Here is an 11,021-nt window from a genome sequence, read left to right on the forward strand (position 1 = left end):
TTCTTCCTATTCCAGGGATCTCCTCCCTTCCCCAGGGTTGGAGCAATGCACACTGAAGTATTAATAGTAGTGATCAGCGCCTTCAAGACAGCAGGACCCTTCTGTTGCCTTCTGGCCATGGTGTGATGTCCCAGGGCCTGTGGTGCATAAGCAGGTGGAATCTAAGCACTGACCCTGGTCATTCTAAATATAAGGGGAAGAGAGAGGACTAGGAAATCTGGACAGATGCCATTCTCCTCTTCATGGCAAAGCCTTGCTCTTCGGAATCCTTATCTGCATTTAAAATGTGTGGTCTTCAATCATTGTGTCTTGGGATGCTTGGTATGTTTAATTCTATCACAAAAGGCCTCTGGCTTACTTATTAATGAATGTTGAAATTAAGTTGGTCTTTTAAAAAAGATACAGGAGCAAGAAAAAAATTAACTTAGTCTTCATAAAACAAATATTTGATGAATATTTGTAATCTCTCCCTGAGTGGTTCTAGCCACAGGGGTGTTAACCTGCAGAGCTTCCTAGAAAGAGCACCATGCAAACGGCCATAAATCATTGGCCCTGAAGATAGAAGATTCTCTCTTCTGCCTCCTGGAATGATGGGAAATAATTATAGAATTGGGATGAAAGAGGAATTATATTATTCTTGTGTCGGCATATGTGCTTTTTGTTATGTTTTGATAGGTCTTTATTGTCTGATATTGGAGGAGCAAGGGGAACCAGACATTACTGTCAGCATGTACATTTCATGCTAGGGTTTACCAGAAAGAAATTTAGGATCGACAGTTATCTGAGGCCTGCTGTGTCAGAGCTTGGGGCTTTTATGTGAGCTATCAAATTCAGACCTCACCAGTGTGTTCTGAGGAAGCGTCTCTGCCTGTACTTCACTGGCAGGACCCGCCTGAGGGAGAGTAAACAGCCTCACAGGCGTAGTCCCACAGCTCATGTCTGAGGCCAACATAGCAGCCCTCTCTGTGGGGTTGCCTCTTACCCGGAAAAAATAACTTCTGTGTTAGCAGACAGTAATGTACATGGTCTCTCAGAACACACAGGGAGTCCTTTCTAAAAATCCTATCTTCATAGCATTAAGATGATTATAACTAACACATATTGAGTTATTATATATCAGGATTAGCCTAAGCACTTTGATTTTATTTATTTATTTATTTATTTTATTTATTTATTTATTTTGAGACAGAGTCTTGCTCTGTCACCCAGACCAGAGTACAGTGGCAATCTTGGCTCACTGCAACCTCTGCCTCCTGGGTTCAAGTGATTCTCCTGCCTCAGCCTCGTGAGTAGCTGGGACTATAGGCACACACCATCACGCCTGGCTAATTTTTGTGTTTTTAGTAGAGATGGGGTTTCACCATGCTGGCCAGGCTGGTCTCGAAATCCTAAGCTTGTGATCCGCCTGCCTCAGCCTCCCAAAGTGTTAGAATTACAGGCGTGAGCCACCACGCCCGGCCAGTACTTTTCTTTTATTAACCCATTTAAACCTCACTGTCTCTGAGGTTGGTTCCATCATTTCGCTGATTGTACAGATGAGAAAACGGAGGCATGAAGAGGATAAACTACTCGCTGGTGTCTCATAGTCTACAGAGTCAATTCTGGTCTCAGAAATTGCATTTACTGAAAGCCTACCAAGTACCCAGATCTTTAGGGGGTATAGAGGAAGTTTAACTAGAATCTATTTGCTTATGTATTTAATGAATTTTTTTGTTGAAAAGAGTAAAATGACGTGAAATTGGAAATGACTATGATAAATGATTTCCATAGTATAAAAAATTGGTACCAAGTCTTTCTCATCCCTTTCATGCCATGGTTTCATTCTTGCAGTTCTCTTTCTATTCTTACCTTTTTTATTTCCTTAAGAAGACGAAAGGGTAGGGAAACCTTTAAAGTGAGGAAAGTGTCAGCTTTTTAATAATGTGCCTACTTGCTACCTCTGTCTTTGATGTCTCCCTGTGGCTCTTGGTCACACTTCAGAGTGAGATGATTGGAGAACATCTTCAGAAGGCATTAGCTATGATCATCTTGCATCATTGCTCAGCCCCTCTGACCTTGGGCCTGTGTGTCCATCTTAGGGCACAGGCCCCAAAAGGACAGGATACATCAGTGTTTCTAGATGACCTGATTGACACTTGATGCTTGTCTGCCTTGGGCTAAAGCTCTTAGGATTCCTTATATCTCCCCTTCCCACCTTATACTTGTTTCACCCAGGAGAGAGCCTCTGTCATGCCTATCGTCTCCTTCCCTCCTGAGGGCTCAATATCTGGTTAAATTACATGACATAGGAATTAGTTACCATCTATTTTGGCTATTTCCATACACATTCTGAGAACAAAATAAAAGAGCTCTTCTCCATGCCCCTCTCATAATTTCTTCCCATGCCCCTTTTTGGGGAAGGCAGGCCAGTCAAAGCAGTGATAGCTTTGATCAGAGCAACGAGCAGATCATGATTTATTATTGCCAGAGTAGACAGTGGGCTACATTAGAGGACTGCTTAGACACATGCTTATTCTAGAAAAGGCTGAAGGAAGAAAGAACCACCCCTTTCCCTCCTCTTCTCATCTCCCTTCTGCTGGGAGCACCAGGCTGCCAGTTCCCAACTTCCTCTCCACAGGGAATTGCAGCTGTAAGGTGGCCTCCTGGAGCTGCCTAACTCCGCCTTCACTGAAAATAAGGTGACTGAATTTTAAAGGTGAAATCCTCTGCAGTCATGTCTCCACCACAGCCTTCAAGGTCACTCCCACTTTTTTCTAGACACGATTGGGGTCATTTTTGTATTTCTAATTAACACTGTCTCCAGACATAAATAAAATTTTAAATTTCTCATTACTATCAGCTGTTTCCACTATGTTTTTCATAGATTGGAATGCAGTTTTAAACAGTTAATAAAATGCTCCAGTACAAGAACAAAATAAGAAGTTAAAGGACAAAATAGAAGCAGAAGATTTTGATGTACTTGAAAATTGATACGTATGTTGTCTGTGCTATTTAGATTACAAACTTAGAGTACTGCATTTGCTTCAGTAAATTTCTTTGTGACTGAGTGCTGCTAGCTTACATTGTAATTGGGCCTGGGTACAAATATACATTGAACTTATTTTCCAAAAATACTCTCCTTAGAGTGTGGCATGGCAGGAAAGCATACTGTTCCTAATAGTCCTTTCCAAACTCCTTTAAAAACTGACCTTTATGGCAAGTCTGTAATGAAGATGTAACACTTTCACTTCTTAAACCATGACTTCAATTTGTGATATAATTAAGGGCAATTATTCCTGTTAGAGATTGTAGACTGGGTTAGGCTGAGTTAATAAATAGCTGTTTGGCTCTAGCATTAGCAAGGATGTCTTCATTAGGGTAGTAATGTGTCAAGAGTGCTAAACAGGTTGCCATGGTATTTGTGGGTTTCAGCCTGGACTCTGGCTTTCCTGAAATTAAAAATGTTCAGCCTTTAATAAAAGGCACTTCCTTACACAGCAAAGCAGACAGAACACTAAATAGGTGAAATGACCAGGGCTCAGGAACTTGATTGCAGAGGCTGATGAATACACATGTGGATATTTTAAAGTAAGCATTGACTCTGGCAGGCTTTGTTAAAAAAAAAAAAAAGAAAAGAAAAGGAAAAAAGAAAAGTTTTAGATCTGTATCTCTTCATTTTTCCATTCATTCATCCATCCAGAGGGACTATTCTCCAGCACATGGAAAAGCTGCTGCTCTGCTTCAGAAAACCTAGCCCACACTCAGGACCAGCCAACTCACAGGGATTAGGTCTTATTCATCTTTCAAATCCACAGAGCCTAGCACACAGCAGATGTTCAAGAAATGTTTACTAAATGAATACATAAATTCTGCTTACCCCTAGGCCAAATTGGTCAAAGAGTCAGACATTTTGGCTTATGATTTTGTTAGTGGTCGACTTCCAGTAGTATCTGAAGACAGTGGATTGTCCTCAGATGCTGCGACGAAGCCCTGGAAATGTAGAATCCGTTGGCCTGTCTGTCTAGGAACAAGGCATTGTAGTTGGATTAACTTATGTAGTGGTTCTCAAAGTGTCCACTGGACCAGCAGGATTCAAATACTGAATCTACTAAAGATCCTGGATGACTTATGGGAAGTTATGTTATTTCCAAAATTTTACAGTTAAACTATAGTTTTAAAAGATGACAGCATACTATAGTTCTCAAATACATTTTATTGTGAAAATGTTGTTTTCAAGACCCTGGGGAAAACACCTAAAACATAAGACCCTGTTTGTTTATCTTTGTGCCTGTTATGCTTAACGTTTCGTGGAAATCTTAATTAGCAGAGAAGTGCAAAATAGTCCTGGATCAGATAGGGGAAGGAGCCAAAAGCTGCCACTCCAAACTGTCCAGGCCACCTGTGCTGTTTGTCTGTGATTTTGATGAACCTGATGGATGATTCTGAACACAGTATTTTTTTTTTTTTTTTNGCGACGAAGCCCTGGAAATGTAGAATCCGTTGGCCTGTCTGTCTAGGAACAAGGCATTGTAGTTGGATTAACTTATGTAGTGGTTCTCAAAGTGTCCACTGGACCAGCAGGATTCAAATACTGAATCTACTAAAGATCCTGGATGACTTATGGGAAGTTATGTTATTTCCAAAATTTTACAGTTAAACTATAGTTTTTAAAAAGATGACAGCATACTATAGTTCTCAAATACATTTTTATTGTGAAAATGTTGTTTTCAAGACCCTGGGGGAAAACACCTAAAACATAAGACCCTGTTTGTTTATCTTTGTGCCTGTTATGCTTAACGTTTCGTGGAAATCTTAATTAGCAGAGAAGTGCAAAATAGTCCTGGATCAGATAGGGGAAGGAGCCAAAAGCTGCCACTCCAAACTGTCCAGGCCACCTGTGCTGTTTGTCTGTGATTTTGATGAACCTGATGGATGATTCTGAACACAGTATTTTTTTTTTTTTTTTCTCTTTACATGAGTTCTGAACGATCCATAGTCCTAAATGTCTCCTTAGCAATTGAGGAATGGGGCTTTGAAAAACTCTTGGGAAGACAGATAAAAGTTAAAATTAAAAGCATTTCTGGCCAAACCTCAGTTATTTGCAAAATTTGGCTAAAGAGGACATATTATTTCTTAGGTGTCCTGTTAACATTAACTTCATTGCCTAGGAAACAGTAGAATATTAGTTTATGCTATCAGATTATAGATATTACCATTATGAAAATTTGAAAATTCTGTTTTTTATTAGTAAATAAAACATGAGCAAATAAAACATTCTGATGTTTCTAGAATCTAGATCCTAATTAAAGGAGTCTCATTCCAGTCTTTATATGTGCTTAAGTTTATGTTTTCTTTTATAAAACATACATTTAGACATTAAACTTAACCCTAATGTAGCAACTGGCTGATTATTAATTCAGAATATATGGAAAGCGTTTACCAAGTTGGCCTAATCTGCTCCAGCAGTTTGCATCATAATTAATTTCTTGTCATTAATAGAAGTTCAGGTGGCTAATTGATTCTGCTCCTTCTTCTAGGTTTATTTCAATCTACAGAGGACCCAGCCACACCTACAAGGTCCAGAGACTGACGGAATTCACATGCTACTCCTTCAGAATCCAGGCAGCAAGCGAGGCTGGGGAAGGGCCCTTCTCAGAAACCTATACCTTCAGCACAACCAAAAGTGTCCCCCCCACCATCAAAGGTGTGTAGGCTGTGTATTATGCTGTCTTGTGAGAGTAAGGCACTGTTGGGACTTATAGAAATAAGCTCTTTTCTGATGTTAAATATAATGTCAGCAAGATAGAATCCAAAGAACATTCTAAAGAAGATTGAGCAATGTGTTGTCTAGGTGAAATGAGAGACCTTGAAAGGAAAGGGCCTACAGATAATGACTTTTCTCTGTATGTATGTGTGTTTATCAAAAATAATGGTTACAAATAAGGGTTAATTCCTGGTGCTGCAGCCCTTAAGACAGTTTACCAAGGAAGGCATCACACTCCCTTTCCTAGACGTTCAGAGAAGCAGAGGTTGGCATTCATCTTTCAGTGACTTTGGTGCCTCGAGACTGACTTAGGCAACTTCAGCAGCCTTTTCCTTTTGGCACACAGCTCTTGGTGTGGAGCGATGCCTTTGGAAAGCTGTAGCAGTGATCTGCTGTAATCCCCTTGGGTACTTATCTTGAAGTTTGTGGGTGACTACTTTCCTACTCTGGCCCCTTAATGGGATTGGGTACTGCAGAAGTCATGAGAGCCCCACATATCCAGATCTTCCCCCATGTCTCCTGAGGCTAGTGAACAAAAGACACTCTGCCTGGACCCTACTTCCACTGGGTCTGCTGAGCCTTCAGCCTGTTTTCTAGCCACAGAGCTATGCCTGACTGCAGCTAACTTGCAAGGCAGGAAATAGCAACAGGAGCCATAGCATGCTCAGCCTGTCCACCCAGCCACTCCTGGACTCCTGAGTCTTTAAGGGGACAGACAGCACAAGTGGCTTTATCTAGCTGTTGCTCAAAATAATCCTAAGGCTGACAGCAGGGTAAAGTACAACCTGCAGAAAAGATCCTTGCATATGTGTTTGACTCTCTACTCCCACATGAGGAGGTGTGTCAACTACAACCAGGGCACAAAGTCAATTATAGGAACTCTCCAGGACCTGGGTCAGGGTTTGGCTTGGATTCTACGAACCCCATAGCTCCTTCCAGGATTAGTTTAGGGCAAATACCTTGCTCCTGATTCCCTGCCCTGAAGACTCTTTGGCAGATCCTTCTTTATGTGACTAAGAAACAAGTATGAATGTGCATACACATGCATGGCCTTGCCAGGTCACTTTGGCAGTAAACGCCCTGGCCCTTTGGTGCAGCTTTGCCTTTCAGTTATAACACAAAAGATGTCTGAGCACACTGTGGCTGCTTTGGTTTGTTAGTACCGAGGAAGGGTGGCTAGATTTATCAATTATCCCACTTCAGTGGTCTTTCTAGTATGAAGGAGTACTATCTTTGCCTCTCAAAGGGATTCTTGGTGGGGATACATTTTACAAAAAATACAATGGCACATTGACAGTGCTTGCATCTCCCGACCTTTCTACTTCAGAAGGGCAGTTTTCCCACTCTGACACATGATCAGGTTGTCTTCCTCTCACTCTTAGATTCAGGAAATTATTGTCTTAGCTGGAGGACTGTTTAATCTGATAGGCTTCCTTATTTAGTTTTTTCATAAAATGCTTGGAATTTTGGCCAAGTATTTCCAGCATAGGCTCCTTTTTTTCTTCTTTCTTTCTTTCTTCTTTCTTCTTTCTTCCTTCTTCTCCCCGCCCCTCCTTCTTCTTCTTAAGGAAAGCATTATTTTTCTGAAACAGTGTCACACAGAATTGCAAGTAGAAACAACTCTCTCTAAAGAATTAGTTGCATGTAATTAGGGGTTAAAGTATAAGGGGGTTCAGACAGGAGATATACGTTCTAGTTACAAAATAGGAAAATGTCATATTGAATCATAGAAGTTATGAAAATATTTTTTAAATCTAGAATATTTTAAGTGCCTTACTACAGACTAATATAATTTAGTTTAAATGAGAATGAGGAGTTCAGTAAGTGAAAATAAAATATATATAAAATAATTTAATTTTAAAGGCTTTCAGTGCTACCCATTCTCCAGGACTGCTCTCACATGTCACCTGCTCCTCAAACTTTCCTTAGATCCCCACCCACTTACGCTCTTTTCCTCCCCTGGAAATTCCCAGTGTTTTGTTTGTATCTCTCATTTTATTCTCTGATGTTTCTTTTGTATGCGTCTCATACCTTGCTCTCCCCTTCCTTCAACTAAATCTTAAGTTTCTTGAAAACAGGGTTTACTTTGCCTGTTTTTGCATCTCCCAGAATACCTAGTACAGGGCCTAAGCCATAGAGGATGCTCAATTGCCATAGGAGAAAAAAAGATGTGATCCACATCAAGCTGTTATTCATGGGATAATGGGCAAAGGATTTTTTCATCAATGGCTTTTTAGTCATGAGGTAACTTCTCTGTGCCTAAAGGGCACCCTGATGGTTTTATGAGTGCCTGGGCAAATAAACTCCTCTCTCAGGGCAAACACAGGCACAACCTTGCTCTCTCGTGGATTGTCACAAATAGTGCTAAAGTGTTGACTATTAACATGATATTTTGAATTTTGAGCTTGGATGTGTGGGTTTGTATTTCAGCACCTCGAGTAACACAGTTAGAAGGAAATTCATGTGAAATTTTATGGGAGACGGTACCACCAATGAAAGGTGACCCTGTTAACTACATTCTGCAGGTATTGGTTGGAAGAGAATCTGAGTACAAACAGGTAAGAACCAATGTACATGGCACATGTGCGACTGAGTATGGCTGGCTCCATGCCTCTGCTCATTGCTATGAATGACTCAGTGAACTATGTTTTTCTTAAAATCAATGATAGAAACTGCCTAACTTGTACTTATTACAAACACTTCAGAGTGTTTGAAGCCTAGTTTACATTTTGTATATGGTGGTATTCATCTTCAATTTTCAGTTCTCAAGCATATGCTCGTCTTAAAGAGTTGTAAAGTGTTTATTTGTATTTGACATTGATGGTGAGGTTTGCATGTATCAAAGTCTGTATGTAACTGAAAACTAAAGTGCCTGTGATTTTACTATAGAGGGGAAGTAGTCTCTCTTTTTGTTGTTGTTAGTAGTGATCTTTTTAATTATTACACTGTAAGTTCTGGTATACATGTGTGAACATGCAGGTTTGTTACATAGGTATACTTGTGCCATGGTGGTTTGCTGTGCCCATCAACCTGTCATCTACATTAGGTATTTCTCCTAATGCTATCCCTACCCTTGACCCCCACCCCCTGTCAGGCCCCAGTGTCAGATGTTCCCCTCCCTGTGCCCATATGTTCTCATTGTTCAACTCCCACTTATGAGTGAGAACATGCAGTGTTTGGTTTTCTGTTCCTGTGTTAGTTTGCCAAGAATAATGGTTTCCAGCTTCATCCATGTCCCTGCAAAGGACATGAACTAATTATTTTTTATGGCTGCATAGTATTCCATGGTGTATATGTGCCACATTTGCTTTATGCCTAACATTGATGGGCATTTGGGTTTGTTCCAAGTCTTTGCTATCGTAAATAGTGCCGCAGTAAACATATGTGTGCATGTGCCTTTATAGTAGAATGATTTATAATCCTTTGGGTATATACCCAGCAATGGGATCGCTGGTCAAATGGTATTTCTGGNATGGCTGCATAGTATTCCATGGTGTATATGTGCCACATTTGCTTTATGCCTAACATTGATGGGCATTTGGGTTTGTTCCAAGTCTTTGCTATCGTAAATAGTGCCGCAGTAAACATATGTGTGCATGTGCCTTTATAGTAGAATGATTTATAATCCTTTGGGTATATACCCAGCAATGGGATCGCTGGTCAAATGGTATTTCTGGTTCTAGATCCTTGAGGAATTACCACACTGTCTTCCACAATGGTTAAACTAATTTACACTCCCACCAACAGTGTAAAAGTGTTCCTGTTTCTCCACATCCTCTCCAACATCTGTAGTTTCCTGACTTTTTAATGACTGCCATTATAACTGGCATGAGATGGTATCTCATAGTGGTTTTGATTTGCATTTCTCCAATGACAAGTGATGATGAGTTTTTTTCGTATGTTTGTTGGCCGCATAAATGTCTTCTTTTGAGAAGTGTCTGTTCATATCCTTTGCCCACTTTTTAATGGGGTTGTTTGTTTTTTTCTTGTAAATTTGTGTAAAGTCCTTGTAGATGCTGGATATTAGCCCTTTGTCAGATGGATAGATTGCAAAAATTTTCTCCCATTCTGTAGGTTGCCTGTTCACTTCGATGATAGTTTCTCTTCCTGTGCAGAAGCTCTTTAGCTTACTTAGATCCCATTTGTCAATTTTGGCTTTTGTTACCATTGCTTCTGGTGTTTTAGTCATGAAGTCTTTACCCATGCCTATGTTCTAAATGGTATTACCTAAGTTTTCTTCTAGGGTTTTTATGGTTTTAGGTCTTACGTTTAAATCTTTAATCCATCTTGAGTTAAATTTGTATAAGTGGTAAGGAAGGGGTCCAGTTTCAGTTTTCTGCATATAGCTAGCCAGTTTTCCCAACACCATTTATTAAATAGGGAGTCCTTTCCCCATTTCTTGTTTTTGTCAGGTTTGTCAAAGATCAGAGGGTTGTAGATGTGTGGTGTTATTTCTGAGCCCTCTGTTCTGTTCCATTGGTCTATATATCTGTTTTGGTACCAGTACCATGCTGTTTTGGTTACTGTAGTCATGTAATATAGTTTGAAGTCAGGTAGCGTGATGCCTCCAGCTTTGTTCTTTTATGCTTAGGATTGTCTTGGCTATACATGTTCTTTTCTGGTTCCACATGAAACTTAAAATAGTTATTTCTAATTCTGTGAAGAAAGTCAGTGGTAACCTGATGGGAATAGCATTGAATCTATAAATTATTTTGGACAGTATGGCCATTTTCATATTGATTCTTCCTATCCATGAGCATGGAATGTTTTCCATTTGTTTGTGTCCTCTCTTATTTCCTTGAGCAGTGGTTTGTAGTTCTCCCTGAAGAGGTCCTTCACATCTCCTGTAAGTTGTATTCCTAGGTATTTTATTCTCTTTGTAGCAGTTGTGAATGGGAGTTTGCTCATGATTGGGCTGTCTATTATTGGCATATAGGAATGGTTGTGATTTTTGCACATGGATTTGGTATCCTGAGACTTTGCTGAAGTTGCTTATCAGCTTAAGGAGTTTTGGGGCTGAGACAATGGGGTTTTCTAAATATACAATCATGTCATCGAGGGGAAGTAGTCTTAACCTAACTACTGAAGCCTACATTCTGTCTACCTTTTTTTTATTATTATTATAATTTAAGTTCTAGGGTACATGTGCATAACGTGCAGGTTTGTTACATATGTATACTTGTGCCATGTTGGTGTGCTGCACCCATCAACTCGTCAGCACCCATCAATTTGTCATTTATATCAGGTATAACTCCCAATGCAATCCCTCCATCTGANC

General features: G+C 40.0%; 1 protein-coding gene across 2 annotated transcripts in view; it reads left to right on the forward strand.

The window, feature by feature from the left end:
* Positions 1–11,021, forward strand: part of FNDC3B (fibronectin type III domain containing 3B) — a 165,943-nt gene that overhangs the window by 130,764 nt on the left and 24,158 nt on the right. For both annotated transcript variants that reach the window (XM_017889478.1, XM_017889477.1), the window contains exons 20-21: positions 5,517–5,683; positions 8,174–8,301. In XM_017889478.1, coding sequence (XP_017744967.1) covers positions 5,517–5,683; positions 8,174–8,301 — 295 coding nt within the window. The remainder of the gene's footprint in view (positions 1–5,516; positions 5,684–8,173; positions 8,302–11,021) is intronic.

The sequence above is a fragment of the Rhinopithecus bieti genome, unplaced genomic scaffold, assembly GCF_001698545.2.
Source record: "Rhinopithecus bieti isolate Rb0 unplaced genomic scaffold, ASM169854v2 scaffold_18353, whole genome shotgun sequence".
NCBI classification, from domain to species: Eukaryota; Metazoa; Chordata; class Mammalia; order Primates; family Cercopithecidae; genus Rhinopithecus; species Rhinopithecus bieti.